Consider the following 25,794-nt stretch of genomic DNA (forward strand, 5'->3'; position numbering starts at 1 on the left):
TAACAAAATGAATTCTTACATTTTCTTAAGTGGTATTTGACAGCAAACTTGCAACAGTAACTTTTTTTTCTGAGAAAAGTTGAGTTAGGTTACTTATCAGCATTCTATGAACAAACTTAATATGAAAACCAGACTTAAATCTGCAATCAAATAAAGCATCCAGAAGTAGGCAAAATGTTGCTCTAAATTTAATGGGTGGGGTGGGTGGGTGTCTGTTCACAGAACCAACTGTAGTTAACATTTTCTTACAGTGCAAAGCCTCATGAAAATGAACATAGCCATTTCACAAATTCTAAATTAATATTCATTTACCTTTGTGGTAACTGTAATCTTTTACACTGAGTTTAATGTCATTCACAGGCTGGCTACATTGCAGCAGAAATGCAAGCATTTTTATCAGAGACTAGAATGAAAGCTACGAAGCAGGTTAATTTATTGTAAAAGCATGAATGGAGAGTACAGACGCATGAATGAAGATTTTCATTGTACCTGTACCTCACCGTACTTGTGCATATGACAATAAACCCGACAATTTTTGGTCTTTATCCAGTATCCACACCATACAAAACCATTTGAGAAACATGAAAATAGTTTCACATATTGAAATGGAACACAATGAAGCACATTAAAGGGAAGCTCTCTTCAATATGCATTGCTGTTTTTTTTACTGCGTCCTGACAGATACGCATAAAATTTGTAAAGTAAAACCTGGTCAATTGCATTTTGTACTCCAGTGCTTGGTATGACAATGAAACAGGAGATTGGTTCCACATGCTGTACTATAACTGACAAGGAACAGTTTGTGCATATCAGCCACATTGTACCTTCAGTTTCTCATTGTTAGCAATCCCCTTTCCAAATACTTCAATTTCTATTGAGGGTTGTCAGTCACTATATTTGTGAAAAACATACAATTTAGTCAGACTGATTGTGACTGGTTTCACCATCACAACAACTACCCTACTGTCTCACGTAAGGCTGACTCCCTATTCATGAGGCAAGGCCACGAGTGGCAGATGACTACTGGAAAAGAGAAAATGCCCATATGAACCCAATCCTGCTTTCACTCCACATTTATACAAATTGTTGGGTCACTGTTGACCAGTCACCAAATAAAGAATTAAGAACCCTGCTTAGTTCTCCCTCTATTTAACTTTAAGCTAGGCTGCAGTATCTATACTACAGATAGCAGTAGGAGATGACTAATTTAGTACAGTGTCAGGAATAAAGACAGCTTTTTTTCCTGGTCCCAAATCAATAAACCAAAGTCATTCGAAACCTATATATTAGTAGCATCATACTAAATTTGAGATATAGCAAGATTACCCATTGAGAATAGATACAAACCACAAGTTTTGCATTAACCCGGAGATGTGACTGCAGAATTTGGTAGCTTGTGGTTTATTTGAACTGTTACAAATTTAAAAAACCTCAGTGCAAAGATCCTAGAGTAAATCAGATTGGAGGATTTTTGTTTAAAGAAAAACGTGTTCTGACATCTTCTGAAGGAAGTGTATTTTATTTGTAGCTGCTAATCGTTCTTTCACCGTGCTGTTTACAGCCCTGCAAATAACTAATATTGCCTGTACAGCAATACTTAGTTTACAGAGGCTTCTTATAAAAAATGCATTGTACTGAGTTTAGGTTCTTCTGCAAGGCACCATTTGAACTACAAATAATTCTGCATTTTAGACATCAGACTTAAGGAGAATGTGTAGATGCTTTTGCAGAAATAAGGTGGGTAACTATTGTAAGCATTTGCAAGGATCGTTTTCCGACGGTAATTTTATAGCTTATACGTAATTGCCAGTATGATGAGGCATCAAATCCCAGGTAAGCAACGTGGCTGCATTTTAAAGAAAGGTCTTAAATCTTTTTATTTTTGTTTACAAAGAATGGTTGAAGATTTATCTTGATATGAAACTTAAATGTCAACGCCTTATCTTGGTGTACTCCTAGCGACTGCAACACTAGCAATGAACAACCTATTGGGCCATAATAGGAAACTCAAATATCATGTGCTGCAGAAATAGTTTATATCTGAACTGCTCATTTGCAGATATTGCACATCTATAATAGTATAATTTGATTTAACATATGCAATTATCATATATGAAATTACAAAATAATCACAGTTTTACTTTTCATTCTTTGTTCACATTGACCCTATGACATGACAGATACTGCAGTCATTATGTTGGTGGTAAAATGAAGAATGGGAAAATGGTCACTTGATTTCCTTTTATAGTGAAACAACCAAATTGCTTTTATTTGCAAAAGTCAGAGTTTAGATGGTAAAGTGGCAATCTTTATCATTATAAGGAAATTCAATGAGGCAACAGTTTTGATTATAAAATTACAAGGACATTTGTGTATTCTTTTTAAAAACCAGCTCTTTTCTAAATATAAAATTGCTCAAAATGACATGATATCCTCATTAGGCAATGCAATTTTTAAGTCAGGGAAATGAAACAGAAAGATTGATATATTACCATGTACAAATGAACATTTACTCATCTACTGTTTTATATATGACATTTGAGGATATATTTAAACTTACTGTGGAAATTCTTATCCTACTCCCAATATTTTGTGGGACAAAACCCTTGTCTAAAGCATCATCTTACTCTTATAACCCTGTTAATGTTTCTTTGTTAACCACATGTGCCATTGCACCCAAGCCTTGGATATTGAGGTCAGAGGGCCAAACTATAGGGAATTTTTGATTATCTGCCAATTTGCATTAACGACCAAGCCTCTTCCATAATCGCAGATTCCACTGAAACTATCTGCATCTGAAGAACAAAATATAATTCACATGATCAAAGTTCTTGTAGCCCAGTTGGTCTCTGCAAAAGTACAGATCAATCTAAGGCAAACACATCACTTGTGTTTTATTTCCAACATTTTTCGCTGATGTTCAAATGTAACTCACACTTAATAGTTTTGAAATCCTAAAGGAATTCATAAACTATACATTAATCCGTTTTCTTTTCTACCATGCTTTTCTCCTCCAGTTCGTCATCTTTGAGCTCCTCTGAATTTTCTTTAACTCCATCATCCTTTTGATTTTCATCACCATTTTCCTCCTTTTCTCCATCACTGGGTTCCGCATCTCCCTGTTCAATGGCTTCATCCTGAAGCAGTTCTCCTTCTTCTGGTTCATATTCCCCATCTGCTGTCCAGATTCCATAACACATGATGCTGATAACACCCAAAGGTAGACCAAAGAGAAAGCAGCCCAGGAGTGGGGAGGCCTTAAAAACTGACTAAAGAAAAGAAAAAGATGGCAAAGAATATTGTTACATAGCACATTTTCAAAATTATTAACTGATTGAAACAAATAAGTTAACATTTATATTGACACCAAGACTACCATGCCAAATTTACAAAATATCCTTGGCCATGGCAACGACCAAGGTCCTTTTGAAAAGTTCTGGTGTCTCTTTCATCCTTTCAGAATCTTTGACCTCTATTTTAGATTTTTCTGTTGGGAATATTATATTTCCAAAGCACTTTTGACAACATCAGCAAGGATTTTATAAAAAATAACCAAAAGAATCCTATGGCTCTGTAAGCTCTTTTGTTTATAGAGTAATTAAGAAAATGCAACATAATATGAATGCAAATAAATGAAAGATGTGCATTATTTCCTTGCATGCCCCCATTCTATATTATTCCTTGCATTATATATCAGAAGGAAGTCCGTCACTAGTACGCAGGTAAAACACTGCTAGAGGCAGACGGAATGGGAGCAGAATGCAAGTACATAATCCAGTCTGTAGATGTTTTGATATTATCCCACAATTAACAAACCTAATTGTAATTGGAGCAATGGAAGAGTACTTTAAACCAGGGCCGTCTTAACGCATGGGCCTGATGGGCACTTGCCCGGGGCCCCACGAGCATAGGGGCCCCATGCTGATCTGTGTATGTTAAGTGATTTGCAATAAATAAATACTACTTTAAAAAATTTCGGTCCCTAAGTGCTTCTCACAGCGATCTGTAAGTGCTTTTCGCAACAATGTAGCACCCTAAGTCCATTGCTAAGTGCTTTTCGGTAAGTGCTTTTCGCTGGCACGACAGGGGGGGCTGGTAGGGAAAGGGGGGTGGGGGAGAGTAACGGTAGGGGCCCTAGTACACTGCGTTGCCCGGGGGCCCATAATGCTGTAAAAACGGCCCTGCTTTAAACATGTATCTCGTTGTGATGTGTGTGATTCTAGCAATGTCAGATGTATGGCTCAACCACAGTTTCCTTAAGATGGTTACGTTGGATATTCTAGTGAGTTACTGCAAGTCTGTATGCTGACGATGCTCCCGCAGTAGTGGGAGGTTGAGGAAGCTCTGGAATGGTTGAGTCTGGAAGCAAAGACAGGGGCGAAGATTTCAGCAATAGATGGGCTGCAACAGCTAGCTGGCCTTTGTGTTGTAGGGTAATGTGGATTGAAAAAAACACACCCGGATTTCAACTGGTCCAGTTACAAAGATTCTGAATAAAGTTGAAGGCTTGGTAAAATCTCGAATTACAGCAATTGGCTCCAGGGATTATTATTTAACATTCTAACAGGGCATAGTAAAATGTTTGAGAAAGGTGGAGAAGATGTAAATATGGGTGTCCTTAGGTTCTGTGTGGAAAGTTCATGCTTGTGATTAAGTCAGAGGAAAATTCCTACATGTGAAGGGGCTGGGCCACGAAGAAATGGAGTGGTTGAGCCAAGAAGAAATGGGGAGAGCAGGAAGAGAAATAATTCCAGAAAAGTGTTGGGCAAGTAAAAATGAAATTAGACAAGAACAACCCCAATGAGAGAAGCTGATGAAAGTGAAGGAGCTGTAATTGACCACGGCAGAGAGATTGAAACAAGAGACGTTAATCTAAATCACATTCATGATGAATGTCATTTATTGTTTTTGTTTAGTTGCATCTTGTTATAGATATTAACTTCTATGGAATGACCCGTGTGGAATTGCAGAAAAGGTAGATTATGGCAACCATATTAAGCAGCCTGCAGGGAAAAAGAAACTGAAGATGGGAGAGTGGTTTCCAAAAGACATGATTCAAATTACGATCGATGGATAGTCAGGAATTTGCCGGAAAAGATCAAGAAGCAGAAGATGGTGTTACTGTCGTGATAAATTGGAGAGGGGAGAAAGATATAAATGAAACTACAGGAAACTGTGTGTTAAGAGACAAAGCAAGGATAAAGCAGACGGAATGGGAGCAGATGTTTGACAGGAATTGTCTTTCTTCTGTTCGTAAACTGAAATAGCAACTAAATAATTACTTTGTAACTAAATGAGATGAATCAATAGATAAGCAATAAACTATGTAATGCTCAATCAGTCAGTTATTTCTAGCAAATAAATTGCTGTAAAGTACTTATTAATAATTCTAAATGTAATAGCAAATGAAACATAATTTGTAAGTACTTACTAAAATGGTGGATTTTCCGTCATATAGCAGTCTTCTAACACGATAAAAGAAACTGTCTCCACCCTGCGCCTGGAAAGAAAAATAAATCATTGAATTTACTCTCAAAACTGCAAAAATAGAAGTTTAAAAAAAACTGTCAAAACAAGACACACGAAAAAAACTGTCAAAACGAGATGCGATCACAGACTTTAGCAGCAAATTCTCCTGATGTAGTGGATAATACAAAATAATGGTATTTTCCACAAATTAAGTGAGAAATTTCTATTTAGGCAATCATGCCATCCTTGCCTCGCTGAGCAAGTGCTTGGATTTCAACATGGGGAAAAATTCCTGTGCAATACTCATGATTTAGCTGACATGACCAGTGAGATTTACTTCTGAAATTTATACATTTCCCTTGACCTCCTCAAAGAAAACTGCTACAAGTCAATGTTTCACAAGGTAGTCTGTTTTTGTGCTCATCACTTGGCTGCTCCCGTTAGCAGACTTTCACTTCTCTAAAAGAATGAATAATAATCTTATGCACAATCCATTCAATCCTCATGACCACAATGATTAATAAACCCAAGGACGAGGGGAATAGTATAGCTTTAGCAGATACAGTATGGAAACAGGCTCTTTGGCCCACTGAGTCCATGCCGACAATCAATCACCAGTTCACACTAGTTCAATGTTATCCACTTTCACATCCACTACCTAAATTCTCCAGTCTGAAGAAGGGTCTCGACCCAAAACGTCACCCATTCCTTCTGTCCTGAGATGCTGCCTGACCTGCTGAGTTACTCCAGCATTTTGTGAATAAATACACTCTCCTTGCAATTTACAGATGCTAATTAACGTACAATCCCTTGCATTTTTGGGATGTGGGAGGAAACCAGAGCACCCAGAGGAAACCCATGCGATCACAGGGAGAACATGGATACTCTGGATTTGATCTTGACAGCACCCAAAGTCAGGAATGTACTGGGTCCCTGGTGTTGCGAGGAGAAGATGGGAGAGGGTAAACTAACCAATCGGAAAAGAAAAATGACACTAATATTCATAAACTTACTTCTGCAGATCCTTCCATGATTTTAGTAATGAATTTAATCAAGTCTTCAATGCTCATAATTGGGGTTTCTGGTACAAAATACTGTTGGTTTGAGGTATTTAGCACCACAATGGAAGGAATGGCAACCTCACTGAAAGAAAAACAAAGAAACTTTCAAGCAATGCTAATGGTTAACACAAAGCTGTTAATCTAATGCTCGGCTTTATATTTCTACTATTCAAGATATCCTTAAACAATGTTAAACATAACTGAAAACAATTAGGAATAGTGCATATAGAGCCATCTAGTGGCAATAACTGTGGTTACATATTTTGAGATCACAGAAGCTCAACGTTAAAACATAATATCCATGTTAAAATATACAGGTCAAAATCCTTCTTCAGACTGAAAGATAGAGGTGGTGGTGTGAGGGGCGGGAAAAGGCCAGAACAAACCAGGGGCAGCAACAAATTACCTCAGGAAGGGTATGGTCGATAATGGCCCATGGTTGCCTGGGTAAGATGTGCCAATCATAGGGATACCAGGATGCAAGCAATGGACCCGCCAATTTACTCCAAGATTTTGTGTCTATCTCTGGTATAAACTAGCATCTGTTAGTTGAGGTGTTTCACACTAGGGCGTCAGAGATGTCCTCATTCTTCAGGAAACGGGGCTTCCCCTCTTCCATTATAGATGAGGCTCTCACTAGAGTCTCTTCTACATCCCGCAGCTCCGCTCTTGCTCCCCCTCCCCCCACTTGCAACAAGGACAGAATCCCCCTTGTTCTCACCTTCCACCCCACCAGCCAGCGGATCCAACAAATCATCCGCCAACATTTCCTTCACCTACAACGGGACCTCACCACTGGCCATATCTTCCCATCCCCTCCCCTCTCTGCGTTCCGCAGAGACCATTCCCTCCGTAACTCCCTGGTCCACTCGTCCCTTCCTACCCAAACTACCCCATCCCCGGGCACTTTCCCCAGCAACCGCACGAGATGTAACACCTGTCCCTTTACCTCCCCCCTCAACTCCATCCAAGGACCCAAACAGTCTTTCCAGGTGAGACAGAGGTTCACCTGCACCTCCTCCAACCTCATCTATTGCATCCGCTGCTCCAGATGTCAACTTATTTACATCGGCGAAACCAAGTGCAGGCTCGGCGATCGCTTCGCTCAACACCTGCGCTCGGTCCGCATTGGCCAAACTGGTCTCCCGGTGGCCGAGCACTTTAACTCCCCCTCCCATTCCCAGTCTGACCTTTATGTCATGGGCCTCCTCCAGTGCCACTGAGGCCTACCGGAAATTGGAGGAACAGCACCTCATATTTCGCCTGGGCAGCTTGCAGCCCAGTGGTATGAACATCGACTTCTCCCACTTTAGATAGTTCCTCTGTCCCTCTCTTCCCCTCCCCCTTCCCAGATCTCCCTCTATCTTCCTGTCTCCACCTATATCCTTCCTTTGTCCCGCCCCCCTGACATCAGTCTGAAGAAGGGTCTCGACCCGAAACGTCACCCATTCCTTCTCTCCTGAGATGTTGCCTGACCTGCTGTGTTACTCCAGCATTTTGTGAATAAATACCTTCGATTCTTATACACCCTAATAATCAATGTGCATTAGGACAAGTGTATGGGTGTGCACATACGTAATGCAAATGTTCCAATGTCATCAAATTTAAATTCTTGTTCACACCACAGAACAATCTTTGCTAAATGTTTAACGAACTGTACTAGAAATTGATGTTATGAACAAAACATCAATAATTAAGCTAGTTAAAAACTGTTCAGTAATGCACTAAGATGTAGTACCAATCAGAAGGTTCAAATCTGCACTTGATATCACCCAGTATGGAAGTGGAGCTGCTACACTTGATGTCAGAATTGCTGGGGTACAGGGGTGAGGTAGAAAGAAAATTCATATTTTTTGTCCGCGATTGCTGGCTTGTGATCGCTCTACAAAAGTATACGCATGCAAGAGCAGAATCTTAATACACATTTGCAAAATAACAGCTCAATTAAATTCAATGCAACTTGCTATATATCAGAAGACTGCCATTGATAACAAAATTAAACACTCTTCAAGAAAGGAGAAACAAAAAGCAAAATACATTGTCAGTGGAAATTTACAACAGAAAATTATAGTGTCTCTTATGATTCAACAATAGTTTCTTACTGCCCAAGTCATCACAACCTATGTTGGACAGGTGATTTTCCTCTTTAGATTAGGCTTATACGATTTTACACAAAGATACATAGCTTCAACATGTTAATTGTTGGATACTCCAAAACAAGAATTACCTCTTAGTACTTCATGCAAAATAATTTGCTGTCCCTGCACCCCTACCCCCTCGATGCTGCCATATTTAATTTCACTGAATGAAGATCATTTAGTATGTTTATTCCTCTCCTGCTGTCACTCGCTGTTCTCATAATTTCTACTTTAGCTTTTGCATTCTATTTTCCTCAGCATCGGGATTCTTGTACTATTTCTTCAATAACTTTTTCTTATGCATTTCTGTCTTTATGTTCGATGAGCCTCTCTCTCTGAAAAATCTTCCTTTCCTCCATATCAGGATTGAAAAATAGTGGTCCCAGCTGCAAATAATCCAAGGATTGAAAGGTGAGGAAGTTGCAATTTTATTCATTCTAAACAAAATTATAATTATTTTTCTCTTTTAGAACTTGATATTAAGACTTGAGGTAAATTACTTCATGTGCTGATCAACACGAATATATTTCTTTTGAGTGACCCTCTTGATTCACTCAAATTACTACTCCAGTCTCATAACAATCACCAATACATTTCACACCCAGAAACTTTTGTGAAAACACAAACTGAAATTGAAAATGGACGACAATGCGAAAAATTACTTTCTGAAATTTAAAAATCAGAAAACTCTTACTCCATAATGACACTGTTGATGTAATCAGCTTCATCCACGTGCCCAAACTGGAAATCCCTGTCAATGCATTTAAATAATGTTTAATGCAAACACATTTTGAGAATCCTTCTTATATTTGAAGAAATAATTCTTATTTTCATTACTGAGTATTGTGTAGGTGAGTTTTTTTCCTTCAATGCAAACACACTGAAAACAAGCTGTATTGCAAGAAGGAAAATACTCGTTTAGATAAGTTAATTAAGGCCTTGTTTGCTCCTGCACCATTCATTTCCCACGGCACAACTCAGAGAAGTAGGAATCCTCACACATTGCCATTTGTAGGATTTTGCTTGCTTCGCAGAATCAGTTCTCTTGCATTACAATAGTGACTAACCGTTAAAGTTCTTCATTCACACTGATTTGGGATATTTTGAATCTTTTAAAAAGTGTTTTATAAACAAGTCCTTACTTTTCAGGTAGAATTATAAAATTTTACTCTGGTTGATTCATGTTATCTGCATCAGTATTCTTAAAAAAACAAAATACAAACATTTAGTCCATACTTTCTGCCCCAAATTTTCAATTTTAAGTAAATACTTAACCACATTCCCAGTGAGAACCTACAGATTCCATGCTCATAGCCTTGCAAAGTCATGATTAGGAAAAGCAATGAGTGGATTTGGATGCTACCAGCATCAATCATACTGGAAAAACAACAAATTTGAATGGTACTGCGAGTACCTTTTGTGAGTTCTCAAGGTAGTCTTGAGCCAAGAAAGTACTCTGAAATATTGCCTTTAATCTAATGTAGGAAAGGTGGAAGACAATTTGTAAATTCCCAGAAACAACAATGTGATAATGAATAGAAAACAGGCTGTTTTAAATAATGTTGATAAGGATAAAAGATTGGCCAGAAAACCAAGGAAACCACTTTGTAATCTTTAATAATGAATTCCATGGAATATCCTGTATCTACCCAAGAGCAGTTTAACATTTACCTGAAAACTGTGGGTAGTTATAGGAAACACAGACAAATGTGCTGATAATTTTCGAGTGCTTTAATATTTGAACCATATTATAATTTTATGGCACCCAGTTTATTTTTGTGCGTAACCGACAGAGTAATGTATTAAATGCACGTTAAGTGCAAGTACCATAAACAAGCCCACCTGGATCATTATTATGGATATTTAGCCTTTCACACACGTCTCTCAATTTTTTATCAACTAGATTAAAAGAGACTGGCGCAGCACGGCGCACAACTGTAATATCTCCCTTGTGTGAATGAGGATTATTGATTATATGTTGTTATCTCTAAAAGAAATGGAGATCAATGCTAGAACTAATCTAAGATAAATACATATGCTGCTGCCATCAAATAAAATTAGGATTTTATTAAGTTCTTAAGCAAGGGCATGTATTAGTTATGCAATATATTCATCCTTTCTTGCCAATTCTTTCAATGAACTATTCACTCTCCGACATTCCCCATTTGACTTTCATTTCTTAAGATATACACTATTGTGGAAACCTTTTACTTCCACTGCATTCCAGAACATCCTAAATCACAGTATAAAAAGGTCACCCAAAGACCCAGGAGCGGTTGGAGGCGGTTGGAGCAGCGTCCGGGCGGTAGGTTTAAAAACCCAGCGCGGGGCTTTGTTCACCCAGAGGCCCAGGAGCGGTTGGAGGCGATTGGAGCAGGATAAAAACGTTCCCTCACACTGGAGGAACCCGCTGATTGGTGGAAGCGGACTAGAGGAAGCAGCTGATTGGGCGTAACCCCGGGGTTGTAATTCTGCTTTTTGTTCGTACTTTTAGTTAAGGGTTCAGTGAGTTAAGGGTTCAGTGAGTTCAGGGTTCAGTGAGTTCAGGGTTCAGTGCGTTCAGGGTTCAGTGAGTTCAGGGTTCAGTGAGTTCAGGGTTCAGTGAGTTAAGGGTTCAGTGAGTTAAGGGTTCAGTGAGTTAAGGGTTCAGTGAGTTAAGGGTTCAGTGAGTTAAGGGTTCAGTGAGTTAAGGGTTCAGTGAGTTAAGGGTTCAGTGAGTTAAGGGTTCAGTGAGTTAAGGGTTCAGTGAGTTAAGGGTTCAGTGAGTTAAGGGTTCAGTGCTTTTTAGTAAAGGTACAGTTTAAAGGATCAAGAGGGATTTGATTTAATTTGGGGGTAAGACATGTCAGATGAGATCGGCCCCGTGGAGTGCTCATCCTGCAACATGTGGGAGATCAGGGATATTGTCGGTGTCCCTGATGACTACGTGTGCAGGAAGTGTGTCCAGCTGCAGCTCCTGGCAAACCGCATTGAACGGTTGGAGCTGCGGTTGGACTCATTCTGGAGCATCCACGATGCTGAGAAGGTCGTGGATAGCACGTATAGTGAGTTGGTCACACCACAGGTAAAAGATAAGCGGACAGAAAGGAAACGGGTGGCCACTAGCCAGCGTAGCAGTAGGCAGGTAGTGCAGGAGTCCCCTGCGGTCATCTCCCTCCTAAACAGATATGCCATTTTGGATACTGTTGGGGGAGATGGCTCATCAGGGGAAGGCAGCAGCAGCCAAGTTCATGGCACCGTGGGTGGCTCTGCGGCAAAAGAGGGGAGGAAAAAGAGTGGAAGGGCTATAGTGATAGGGGATTCAATTGTAAGGGGAATAGATAGGCGTTTCTGCGGCCGCAAACGAGACTCCAGGATGGTATGTTGCCTCCCTGGTGCAAGGGTCAGGGATATCTCTGAGCGGCTGCAGGACATTCTGAAGGGGGAGGGTGAGCAGCCAGTTGTCGTGGTGCACGTTGGCACCAACGATTTAGGTAAAAAACGGGATGAGGTCCTACAAGGTGAATTTAGAGAGCTAGGAGATAAACTAAAAAGTAGGACCTCAAAGGTAATAATCTCTGGATTACTAACAGTGCCACGTGCTAGTCAGAGTAGGAATAGGAGGATATTTCAGATGAATACGTGGCTTGAAAAATGGTGCAAGGGGGAGGGATTCAAATTTTTAGGACATTGGAACCAGTTCTGGGAGAGGTGGGACCAGTACAAACAGGACGGTCTGCACCTGAGCTGGAATGGAACCAATGTCCTAGGGGGAGTGTTTGCTAGTGCTGTCGGGGAGGATTTAAACTAATGTGGCAGGGGGATGGGAGCAGGAGCAGAGAGACAGAGGGGTGTAAAATGAGGGTAGAAGCAACAGGTAGCAAGGTGAAAAGTAAAAGTGGTAGGCAGACAAATCCAGGGCAAAAATCAAAAAGGGCCACTTTTCAACATAATTGTATAAGGGGTAAGAGAGTTGTAAAAACAAGCCTGAAGGCTTTGTGTCTCAATGCAAGGAGTATACGTAATAAGGTGGATGAATTAAATGTGGAGATAGTTATTAATGATTATGATATAGTTGGGATTACGGAGACATGGCTCCAGGGTGACCAAGGCTGGGAGCTCAACATCCAGGGATATTCTATATTCAGGCGGGATAGACAGAAAGGAAAAGGAGGTGGGGTAGCGTTACTGGTTAGAGAGGAGATTAAAGCAGTGGAAAGGAAGGACATTAGCTTGGAGGAAGTGGAATCGATATGGGTAGAGCTACGAAACACTAAGGGGCAGAAAATGCTAGTGGGAGTTGTGTACAGGCCACCTAACAGCAGTAGTGAGGTTGGGGATGGCATCAAGCAGGAAATTAGAAATGCATGCACTAAAGGTGCAGCAGTTATAATGGGTGACTTCAATCTACATATAGATTGGGTGAACCAAACTGGCAGGGGTGCTGAGGAAGAGGATTTCGTGGAATGTTTGAGAGATGGTTTTCTAAACCAACATGTTGAGGAACCAACGAGAGAACAGGCCATTCTAGACTGGGTATTGAGTAATGAGGAAGGGTTAGTTAGCAGTCTTGTGCGAGGCCCCTTGGGCAAGAGTGATCATAATATGGTAGAGTTCTTCATTAGGATGGAGAGTGACAAAGTTTATTCAGAAACAAGTGTTCTGAACTTAAAGAAAGGTAACTTTGAGGGTATGAGGCGTGAATTGTCCAAGATAGACTGGCGATTGATGCTGAAAGGGTTGACGGTGGACATGCAATGGAAGGCATTTAAAGGTCGCATGGATGAACTACAACAAGTGTTCATCCCAGTTTGGCAAAAGAACAAACCAGGAAAGGTAGTGAATCCGTGGCTAACAAGGGAAATCAAGGATAGATTAGCCAGAAAAAGTAGCATACCAGAGGACTGGGAGAAATTCAGAGTCCAGCAGAGAAGGGCAAAGGGCTTAATTAGGAAAGGAAAATAGACTATGAGGGAAAACTGGCAAGGAACATAAAAACAGACTGCAAAAGCTTTTATAGATATGTCAAGAGAAAAAGATTAGTTAAGGCAAATGTGGGTCCCTTGCAGTCGGAAACAGGTGAATTGATCATAGGGAACAAGGAGATGGCAGACCAATTGAACAAATACTTTGGTTCTGTCTTCACTAAGGAGGACATAAACCGTCTGCCGGAAATAGCGGGGGACCGGTGGTCTAATGAGATAGAGGAACTGAGGGAAATCCAGGTTAGTCGGGAAGTGGTGTTAGGTAAATTAAATGGATTAAAGGCAGATAAATCCCCAGGGCCAGATAGGCTGCATCCCAGAGTGCTTAAGGAAGTAGCCTCAGAAATAGTGGATGCATTAGTGATAATTTTTCAAAACTCTTTAGATTCTGGAATAGTTCCCGAGGACTGGAGGGTAGCTAATGTAACCCCACTTTTAAAAAAGGGAGGGAGAGAGAAAACGGGGAATTATAGACCAGTTAGCCTAACATCGGTAGTGGGGAAAATGCTAGAGTCAGTTATTAAAGATGCGATAGCATCACATTTGGAAAGTGGTGAAATCATCGGACAAAGTCAGTATGGATTTACCAAAGGCAAATCATGTCTGACGAATCTTATAGAATTTTTCGAGGATGTAACTAGTAGAGTGGATAAGGGAGAACCAGTCGATGTGTTATATCTGGACTTTCAGAAGGCCTTCGACAAGGTCCCACATAGGAGATTGGTGTACAAACTTAAAGCACACAGTATTGAGGGTTCAGTTTTGAGGTGGATAGAAAACTGGTTGACGGACAGGAAGCAAAGAGTAGGAATAAACGGGTCCTTTTCGGAATGGCAGGCAGTGACTAGTGGGGTACCGCAAGGCTCAGTGCTGGGACCCCAGTTATTTACAGTTTATATTAATGATTTGGACGAGGGAATTGAATGCAACATCTCTAAGTTTGCGGATGACACGAAGCTGGGTGGCAGTTTTAGCTGCGAGGAGGATGCTAGGAGGCTGCAGAGTGACTTGGATAGATTAGGCGAGTGGGCAAATGCATGGCAGATGCAATATAATGTGGATAAATGTGAGGTTATCCACTTTGGCGGCAAGAACAGGAAAGCAGAGTATTACCTGAATGGTGACCGATTGGGAGAAGGGGAGATGCAACGTGACCTGGGTGTCATGGTGCACCAGTCATTGAAAGCAAGCATGCAGGTGCAGCAGGCAGTGAAGAAAACGAATGGTATGTTGGCATTCATAGCAAGAGGATTTGAGTTTAGGAGCAGGGAGGTTCTGCTGCAGTTGTACAGGGCCTTGGTGAGACCGCACCTGGAGTATTGTGTGCAGTTTTGGTCTCCTAACCCGAGGAAAGACGTTCTTGCCTTAGAGGGAGTACAGAGAAGGTTCACCAGATTAATCCCTGGGATGGCGGGACTTGCATATGAGGAAAGACTGGATAGACTGGGCTTGTATTCGCTGGAATTTAAAAGACTGAGGGGGATCTTATAGAAACATATAAAATTCTTAAGGGGTTGGAGAGGCTAGATGCGGGAAGATTGTTCCCGATGTTGGGGGAGTCCAGAACCAGGGGTCACAGCTTAAGGATAAGGGGGAAGTCTTTTAGGACCGAGATGAGAAAACATTTCTTCACACAGAGAGTGGTGAGTCTGTGGAATTCTCTGCCACAGAAGGTAGTTGAGGCCAGTTCATTGGCTATATTTAAGAGGGAGTTAGATGTGGCCCTTTTTGCTAAAGGGATCAGGGGGTATGGAGAGAAGGCAGGTACAGGCTACTGAGTTGGATGATCAGCCATGATCATATTGAATCGCGGTGCAGGCTCGAAGGGCCGAATGGCCTACTCCTGCACCTATTTTCTATGTTTCTATGTTTCTGTCAGTTTTTTTTTTTTGCCACTTACCTTAACTTTGTGTCTGCTGGTTTGAGTCATTTGGTAGTGTGTAAAAAAATTATACTCCTGAATTTATAGTGTCAGAATCTTACAGCATGGAAACAGGCCCTTCGGCCCAACTTGCCCACACCGGCCAACATCTCCCAGCTACACTAGTCCCACCTACCTGCGTTTGGCCCATATATCGCTCTAAACGTTCGATCCATGTACCTGTATAAAGGTTTCTTAAACGTTGCGCTAGATAGTCTCTGCCTCAACTACCTCCTCCGGCAGCTCGTTCTATACACCCACCATCCTTTGTGTGAAAAAGTTACCTCTTGAGGTTCCTATTAAATCTTTCCCCCCCTCTCCTTAAACTCATGTCCTCTGGTTCTTGATTCCCCTACTCTGGGCAAGAAACTGTGTGTCTTCCCGATCAATTCCTCTCATGATTTTTTATATCTCTGTAAGATCACCCCTCATCCTCCTGCATTTCAAATAGGGTCCTAGCTTGCTCAACCTCTCCCTATAGCTTAGCCCTCGAGTCCTGGCAACATCCTCGCAAATCTTTTCGGCATCGCCTCCAGCTTATCAACACCTTTCCTATAACATGGTGACCAAAACTGAACACAATACTCTAAATGTGGCCTCACCAACGTCTTGTACAATTGCAACATAACCTCCCAACTTCTACTCAATGCTCTGACGGATGAATGCCAATGTGCCTAGAGCCTTTTTGACTACCCTAACTAGTGATGCCACTTTCAACGAACTATGTACCTGTATTCCTAGATCCCTCTACAACTTTCCTGAGCCCTACTGTTCACTATGTATGTTCTGCCCATGCCCAAAATGCAACACCTCACATTTCTCCGTGTTAAATTCCATCAACCATTCCTCAGCCTACCTGATCAAGATCGTGATGCAATTTTTGACAACCATCTTCACCATCTACAATACCACCCACTTTGGTGTCATCTGTAAACTTGCTAACCATGCCATGTACATTCTCATCCAAATCATTAAAATAGATGACAAACAGTAATGGGCTTGGCACAGAATCCTGAGGCACACCACTAGTTACAGGTCTCCAGTCCGAAAAAACAACCTTCCACCATCACCCTCTGCTTCCTTCCATGAAGCCAATTTTCTATCCATTCAGCTATCTTTCCTTGAATCCCATGGGTTCTAACCTTCCAGAGCAGCCTACCACAAGAAACCTTGTCGAATGCCTTTCCAAAATCCATGTATAAAATGTCTAATTCCATTGATCTTTTTGGTCACATCCTCAACTCAGATTCATGAGAATGTACAAAACTAAGTTGACTAACCCTAATCACCCGTTGTCTAATCTAAATGCATATGTATCCTATCCCTCAGAATGCTCAAAATACTTTATAAATTTGAACTCTCCATTTAAAATGCTGCATTCCAAGAAATAACCCTATCTTCTCTATTCTAAGCACATAACTGAAGACCTTCCAAAAGGTCTTTAAGCCTTTCACTATACTGACTCCAAGGCCTTGTCATCCATTCAAAGATGTGGTTTACAGAATTTGGCATGGGACTTGAGCTACAGGCAAAACATGATTTTATAAAGATTCAGTAATGTTTTTTTGCTATTGTACTCGGGGATCATTTATATCGCCCAGTTTCTTTTTGCATCAATCACCTTCCCAACATGAATCGTGGCTTTCAAAGATGTGTACATAAACTTCAGGTCTCCGCTCACAGAATCAGACCCTTTTGCTTGGATCACCACCCATTCTTTTTCCCCAGAGAATGCATCACTTTATATTTCACCTGGCATCTGACTCACTGTATCATATCTACATCTTCCGTCAGTACATGATCCTTTTCAATTGTTTAAATATGCAAAGTATTTATCAACCAACCTGTGAAACTGCTCCCTGTAACCCGTAGCAACTTCATGAGTGATGTCCTTTAAGCTGGAAAACAAAGAAAATGAAAATGAGCAGGCAAATTTACAGCAGAGACGTGTACTGCAGATTATCCTACGTTATAAATCATTGGTAAGATGAGTTATCATTTAACTATAGTGTGCAAGATTTTATCTAAATTTGCAAAATTTGCCTGAATCAGGAAGGTGGTATTTCAAGCATAATAAATGCAAACATGAACAGGTGAGAATGAAGGAGATGCACAAGGTGGGAAACAACAAATGTAGAAGGTAGAAGGGAAATGGACCTTTTAATCCACCCTTTAAACTTGAGTTTATCCAAAACTTACCTGCATGTTTTCTCTCCTCCATCACTTCTGTATACAGTGACTATTGTGACAGGGAAAGTCACCTGTCCATTTCCCTTCACAGATGCTGCCCGACTTGCTTTGTTCCTCTTGCAGTTTGTATTTTGTTACAGAATACATTGAGCAGGTGTTTAAATGAGGAAAGTTTGGTTCATTCAGGACTGGTGTTGGATAAGCATCTGACAATATACAGAAAGTGAAGAATCGTGGTAGGTAGGAGACAGTCAGAGCTGGGCAATATGCATAGATGTAGGGACTGCCACTACAGAGATGAGAAAAATTAGAGCATTTTTAGGGGATCTATCCTGATGGGATGATGCAGGTAATGTCATGTGATGGGAGTGCATTACCCAATGATACCTACATTATAAATTCGATTATACATTATAAATTCGATTATACATGTATTGTTCTGTATTATCTCCCCTCAGTTAGAAAACAGAGGAAAAAGGAGAAGAAGAAAGAAAAAAAGAAGGAAACCTGGAGACAAGGAGACACTTCCGGCTAATTTCTTATTAAATTCTTTTTAAGGGTATCAAAATAATCCTGAAATTAAATATTTCTAATTCTTAATCCTAGTTTTAAAGTGAATGGGTTCCAAAGTTTCAAAAAGAAATCATATCTATTTCTCAGATTATAAGTAGCTTTTTCTAATGGGATACAACTACGCATTTCTGCATACCATCTTTCAATTCTTATTTCCTTATGATCTTTCCAAGTGACCGCTACACATTTTTTTGCTATTGCTATAGCTATTTTGAGAAATCTTTCCTGATATTTATCTAAAATTAATCTTGGTAATATTCCTTTAGTATCTCCCAATAAAAACAACCTTGAATCCAGTGGTATGGTCTTATTCATCAATTGTTCCAAAAAGTTTTTTAGGTCTTTCCAAAAAGGAGTTACCTTCGGACATGCCCATGTGGAGTGTAAAAAAGTACCCACATGCTGGTTGCATCTAAAACAAATGTCAGGTAAATTTGGATTTAAATTGTTTAATTTTTTCGGAGTTAAATATAATTAACATTATAATTAACATTACACTGTTAATGACAGTCTACAATTGAATAGTTTAGAGCTGAAGCAAGTGAGGGCAGCTGCTTTGCCACAGAACGAAAACATTTGTTTTAGATGAAAGCATCTTCACCCACAATCCCATGTGAAGTGTTCAGATGTAACAAAGTTACAGTCAAAGGATGCAAAAAAGTGAATTTGTCAAGGTTCATTATTTTGGAAACTGATCTGATTGGAGATAGTCAAACATGGATGGCAATGTTTTCCACGAACAATGGAGAGGAAAATGAGATTGGAGATAAGACAGCAATTTACAAAGCCAGAAGGGTCACTGGTATATCTTCAAAGAGAGTTTTTAAAATCAGTGGGGAATTACCTGAAGAGAGAATAGTTTTTAGTGTAACCAGCATGAGAAGTTGAACAATAAGGAGTGTATTAGGAAACAAATCAAGGACAGCATTTGTGGATGGAAGATATTGGTTTTCAGTCTTGTCAAATGGAAGCAACTCAATTTATTTAGTAGTGGGTAAAATATATATTTTTTAAATTAAAAATTTCTGATCTCTTGTGGTTCATAGTGATCAGTAATTTCTTCATTTATATATCAAAATAAAGGGTGACTGATTGTGGTTTATAACAGTCAATTTATCTTTTAGATCAAGGATTGCAAACCGTCCCAACTATCTGTGCTCTCCTATGTTAAGGAATGCATTTAAATTAATCACCATAATTTCACTTAAAAAAATACTTTCCCCAAGATCTTTATAAAGGTCTTTTAAAATTAGGCTTAAATTTTGGGCGGCACGTTGGCATGTAGAGTTGCTTCCTTACAACGAATGCTGCGCCGGAGACCCAGGTTCAATCCCGACTACGGGTGCTGTCTGTATGGAGTTTGTACATTCTCCTCGTGACCTGTGTGGGTTTTCCCCGAGGTCTTCGGTTTCCTCCCACACTCCAAAGACGTACAGGTATGTAGGTAAATTGGTTTGGTAAATATAAAAATTGTCCCTAGTGTGTGTAAGATAGTATTAATATGCGGGGATCGCTGGTCAGCGAGTACCCGGTGGGCCGAAGGGCCGGTTTCCGCGCTGTATCTCTAAACTAAACTAAATGAAATTAATTCATACATTTTTTCACTTGATATTGTATTTCAGCTCAATTTAGAGATTAACTGTTTTACAAGAAAGGTAGTGTGAAAACTGATGAATTAAGGAACACTATTTGTGTTACATGGGCCTAACTGGCAGAGGACACACCAGCAATGGTGCACTGGTGTTAAGCTGAGGGGCCAGATACAAAGTGCATCTGTCTCCTACGGTTGAGACACAATTGCAGGCGACTCTTTCACTTGCGTTGGAAACTAGCACCAATGACCATCCCACATCGAGGAAATCAAGGAATGGTGTGATGGGGTGGGAGGTCTGGAGAAGTAAAGATTAGAAAAAAGGAAATAAAGAGATGCCTTCAACCATTATTTGCAGCTCTTGAAAGAAAAGTCAAGCTGAAAAATACAAACAGCTGTCGAATCATTTGTACTATGGGCCTTCTATCAATGACAAAAATGCTTGATGTGAAATGTATGTTATTAAAAGTATTAAGTATTTCATCGATACGAGACAAAAAAAATAATGGAGGTGAAATGCTGGATGTCAAACAATGTTCAACTGAGGTTGCTGAAGTATACTTGTGTTAAATACGTTTAAATGTATTCCAGTAGATTAGATCAGATAACCACCCTCCATATTCTCCCTACCCAGGAACATCCACACCACCACCTATTCAATCTCTTATATTTTGATTAAACAAAGAAAGTGTTCAAAGAAAATGAAATATATTTTATGTTGCAATTACTTCTGACCAAGATATTTTTGGAAGCAGTCATAAAGTTGGTTTTCAATTCTTGTAAAATGTAGGACATTTCCAGTAAGTCACAAACCATCTTACCTGGCATGTTCTTCAGATGAATTCTTGCCATCAATAACTGCGACCACTACTAGCTTTCCTGAAGAAATCAGGCTGAATTAGATTACAAGGTTCTGTTAAACAAAGACTATTTGCAAAGAATGATTTTACTATTAAATCAGCACAATTCAATGAAAAAATCCAAGAGTATGACACCTAAAGCAGGAGAACCTGTTTAGGAACTGTGCAGTCTCTGTCAAGAAGTACATTACTTTATGCCTAACACTGACCTCGTCATCAGATATGGTTCCTGCTGTCTACTGATGACATTCAATTCTTTATAATACTCCAAATTTAAGCCTATTTTCTCATTCCTTTTCTAAGCCCATCGCTTTATCTTTAATTCTTTATAATTACCCTTTAAACATAACATTCTTTCCCGTTCAGCATTTTCTATTATAGTTTTTCAGAAAGGTCCTGTGATTTACAAAGCCCATTTATCTGCAAATTTAAGCCACGATTTTAAACGGTTGTATTAAAAATATAATCACATTTGACTGGATTATAATTTGTCGATCAGTATTCTGCTATATTCCATTTTTATTTTGAAAGTACTTTTAACTGCAGAAAATGATATTATGGGCAAAGACAAAACAGAAATTTGCAGATCATTTGTTCTACCAATTTGGGAGGTTTAATAAACTTAAAATTTTGAACTAGGTACTAATTGTTTGTATTACAATGCCCATAATACACAATTCTTGATCTCTGGCCAATCAAAACCAAATTGAATACTTGAAGAGTTTTGAGCTTTTAGTTTGCTTTCCTTCGATTGTTAGGGCAATTCAAACTACTTACTTAACAATTAGGAGATGAAGATAGGCATTGAGCTTCCCCATCCCAAGAGTATTTTACATGGCAACCATGCGCTAATTCCCTGCTGAAGTGGAGCTTGAAATTCAGTGTTGCTAAGGAACTTGCTTCCAATGACATATTTGGTTTCCTTAAAGTACATGTCAGTTTCAATCATGGAGATCCACTTAAATTAAATGTTCTTATACTTCTCATTTGTTAACTCCACCCACAGTTTCCAAGTGTCAAAAATAATTGCAGTACAAGGTCCACAAATGTAAACTTATTAGCAAATCAAATGTAAAAATAGCAATTTTATTCAGAACAATTTCAAATTAAAGATTTTTAAAGTATTATTTTACAATTTAAAAATTCTTAAATAAAATGTAATGGAAAAGTACCCGTCTCTGAAAGTTCATATAAAGTGAAGCCATCAATGTAAAGATATCCTAAGAATCTTTCTCTATTCACCCATGAGGACATATCTCCATCTTCATATTCTGAGGGGGAGAAAAAAAAGAAAAAGTATGGTCAATTCAGTCAATGAACTCGAAAGGCACCACAATTACAACTTGAACAAAAATCAAGGGGAAGTTAAGTATTATTTCCTTAATCAAAATATTCAGTTGTTGTGCAAAGATGCTACCTATTCCCATTTCTCATTTGTCCTATTTGGTGATGAGGCAAAGATAGAATGTGAAGATTTGGGTGAACGAATGGGACAGAAAAATTGCAACAGAAAGTCCAATTATCTTTCTAGAGATGACACACATTGCTCCTTAGCACATACTTATTCTCACACCCTGAGAAATCTCTCAACGTTTTGAACGTCTGTGTCTTTGCCAATAACAATTCTTCAGAAACCATTGCCTTGAAAAAACATTGCTTAGGTCCTCAATTGCCCAGTATGCTCCCTCCTAGGTTTATGACTGAGAAGATCCTGGTTCTGTTTGAATTACATGCAGACGCAAACAGAAAAACTCTTTCAAATGAGCTGCACATGTATGAGAAAACGAGATGACTAGAGATGGTTAATAGACAAAAGGATACAAAGTGCTGAAGTCAAGACCTCTGGAGAACATGGATAGGTGACATTGGGACCCTTCCTCAGACTGATTCAGTTGGCAGAGTTTGTGAAATTTCACTTTAAAACTAGGTGCAGTCACCGTGGGCCTCCCTCCCCTCTCACTTGCTGGCGCTTCCAAGGTGGAGTATGTCGGTAACTCCGGGGAAGGAGGCTGCAGTGGGGGGAGGAGGAAAGAGCGGGGCAGAAAGAGGCCGACTGGATAGAGCTATGGGAGAAACAGGTGACAGTGGTCAAGCGGGGAGCGGATAAAGCCATCGCTGACCGCAAGAAACAGCAGCAGGTGAGGGGAGCTCGCTGGTGCACCTTGCGAGTTGGGTCAGAAGCCGGGGCTCAGAATGGCTGGGAAGACGCTGCGAGCCAGGGATGGTTGGCAGGTTATTCCATTCATATTCAGCTTAAGTTTTATTTGTTAAATTTAAGTTTCTGACACTCCATGGTGCCTTAGAGACACGGGAAGGGAATCATTAGTGGGCCAGGGGTGTATCATCATTTCATTATCATGTGGCTCTATTGGTACGGAAAGACAGATAATTCAGGAAGTCACTGGAACCGAGGGTGCCAAACAAAAAATTGATGTTCAACCTGTGCACTATTGTTAAATATATTATCGAGACACATTTAATAAATGTGTACTTAAGTTGATGGAAAGCACAAGGCAGAGCATGAACAACTTCCAGTCTCTCAGTTTAAGTGGACAGCAAACAGAACGGGGCTACAAGCCTGAATATAAGTAAAAAAAGACCAAGTCCAGTAAGTCCAAGATAGCAAGCAGGCATGTGGTGATTCATGCAAAGTAACATTCATTCCATGAAAGTGACAATGACCACCTTCAGTAAGGAAAAGTCTAAGCATTACACTTGACACTCAGTATGTACCATAATCAAGTCCTCCTCGCTATCAACATCACGTGGGTCACCTCCGAATGAATGTAGCCATACAGTGGTGGGATCAGTGGAGTTCTTTAGTCTTTCTTTACATATACAATGAGAGGAACAGGATATCCAGCCCTAACAGCCTGTTCCGCCACAATGTTGATGAATAGTTGATCTACGGCAACACAATTTCCCCACACTATCCCTATATGCACCGATTTACTTAATGTTCAGAAATCTATCCATTCCTGTTCTGAATGAACACAACAGCTGAGCTTCCGCAGCTTTTCAGAGTATAGAATTCCAAACGTTTACCCAGTGAAATATTTTCTCCCTTTCAGTCTTGAATGGCCGATCCCTTTCAGACTGCAACTAGCACTGGACGCTTCAATTAGGAGCAACATCTCTTTAAGAGGGTCAAGCCCTTTATTTACTTTAGAAGAATGAGTGGTCTCATTAAAACTTACAAAGTCTTTAAACAAAGTGCCCCAACCCCATCAAGGCAAATCCAACATCCTTGGAACCAGCCGAGAATTTTTTGCTTTCTCCCTCTATGGCAAGTAACATCCTCTAATACTCTAATAGAGTATTATTTACAGTTTTGTTCTCCTTGTTCTCCCTAGTACTAGTGCAAAGTGACTGCAGCGTGCACCATGCACCAGTCCCAAAACCACAATTTCTACCATGGAAAACAAAGATTTCACTACATGGTGCAAATATAATTTCCATTTCTTCACGGTCAGAGTCCAAAACCTGAAACCTTGTCCTCCACAGCATTATGGGAGTGTGCTGACCAGAAAAAACTGCAGTGGATGAAGACAGCAGTCATCCGTGCCTTCTCGATGTGGGGTGGGTAGTAATTGTTTGGCTTTATCAGCAATATCCATATACCAGAAAAAGAACAAAAAGGGCATACACTGTATTCGCTGAAGTTCAAAAGTATGAGGAGGGATCTCATTTAAACCGATTGAATAATGCAATCCCAGATAGAGTGGATATAGCAGAGATCTTTCCAAAGGAGTCTAGTAGGAGAGTATATTCAGATGGACATAATACTGCAACTCTGAGGCTAGATCAATACACTAGCTATAATTTTACATGCTCATACAGGCACATTAGTAAAATATTTTCAATACCCATGCTCATTTTATACTCCCCATTTCATCCACAATTTGACATTTAACTGGCCCCTGCATTTTCCTCTGATGTGCAAAGAGAACTGAACAACTTGAGTTCGTGTCGAGCTTCATTTTTTTCTTCTGCGCTTCAGGCAGTTTGGAAGCAAATCAAGGACAGCATAGGTGGATGGAAGATATTGGTTTTCAATCTTGTCAAATGGAAGCAACTCACAATTTATTGAGTAGTGGGTAAAATATATATTTTTAAATAAAACATTTCTGTGGTTCACATTGATTATTAATTTCATAATTTATATATCAAAATAAAAGGTGACTGATTGTGTTTTATAACATTCAGGTTTTTTTTAGACCAAGGATTGCAAACCGCCCCAACTATGTGCTCTCCTATGTTACAGAGTGCATTTAAATTAATCACCAAAATTTCACTTAAAAAAAAAACTTTCCCCAAAATCGTTATAAAGGTCTTTTGCGTAAAATTAGGCCCAGTGGTAGAGTTGCTGCCTGACAGCGAATGCAGCACCGGAGACCAGGGTTCAACTCCGACTACTGTCTGTACAGGTCCATGACCTGTGTGGGTTTTCTCTGAGATCTTCGGTTTCCTCCCACACTCCAAAGACGTACAGGTATGGAGGTAAATTGGCTTGATAAATGCAAAAAATGTCCCTAGTGTATGTAGGATAGTGTTAATATGCGGGGAACGTTGGCACGTACCTGGTGGGCCGAAGGGCCTGTTTCTGCGCTGTATCTCTAAACTAAACGGAATGAATGAATAAAATTTTTCACTGGATATTGTATTTCAGCTCAATTTAGAGATTAACTATTTTATAAGAAGGGTAGTGTGAAAATTGATGAATTAGGGAACACTGTTACGTGGGCCTAACTGCCAGAGGACTCACGAGTAATAGTGCACTGGTGTTAAGCTGAGGGCCATATACAAAGTGCATCTGTCTTCTACGGTTGAGACACAATTGCAGGCGACTCTTTCACTTACGTTGGAAACTATAAATTCACCTGTCTCCGATTGTAAGGGACCTACCTTTGTCTTCACTAATCTTTTCCTTAACATATCTAATGAATGTGCTTTTATTGTCCAAGTGGTCCAGTGCAGAGTGACGATCTAGCGAGATCACATCCTCTAAGGACCTGCTGTGGCTGTAG

At 39.9% G+C, this 25,794-nt stretch overlaps 1 protein-coding gene across 4 annotated transcripts in view; it reads right to left on the reverse strand.

Annotated features, from left to right (window-relative positions):
- The window catches only part of tmx3b (thioredoxin related transmembrane protein 3b), a 91,550-nt gene continuing 65,756 nt past the window's right edge, over nucleotides 1-25,794 (reverse strand). For 3 of the 4 annotated variants that reach the window (XM_078397801.1, XM_078397804.1, XM_078397803.1), the window contains 7 exons: nucleotides 21,940-22,038; nucleotides 20,729-20,786; nucleotides 17,398-17,451; nucleotides 9,363-9,419; nucleotides 6,483-6,612; nucleotides 5,432-5,500; nucleotides 1-3,269 (listed from right to left, as the gene is read on the reverse strand). In XM_078397801.1, the coding sequence (XP_078253927.1) occupies nucleotides 2,979-3,269; nucleotides 5,432-5,500; nucleotides 6,483-6,612; nucleotides 9,363-9,419; nucleotides 17,398-17,451; nucleotides 20,729-20,786; nucleotides 21,940-22,038 (758 nt within the window). In that variant the 3' untranslated portion in view covers nucleotides 1-2,978. The remainder of the gene's footprint in view (nucleotides 3,270-5,431; nucleotides 5,501-6,482; nucleotides 6,613-9,362; nucleotides 9,420-17,397; nucleotides 17,452-20,728; nucleotides 20,787-21,939; nucleotides 22,039-25,794) is intronic. The other variant, XM_078397802.1, reaches the window with a different exon arrangement.

This window comes from Rhinoraja longicauda, chromosome 4 (genome assembly GCF_053455715.1).
Source record: "Rhinoraja longicauda isolate Sanriku21f chromosome 4, sRhiLon1.1, whole genome shotgun sequence".
Taxonomy (NCBI): Eukaryota; Metazoa; Chordata; class Chondrichthyes; order Rajiformes; family Arhynchobatidae; genus Rhinoraja; species Rhinoraja longicauda.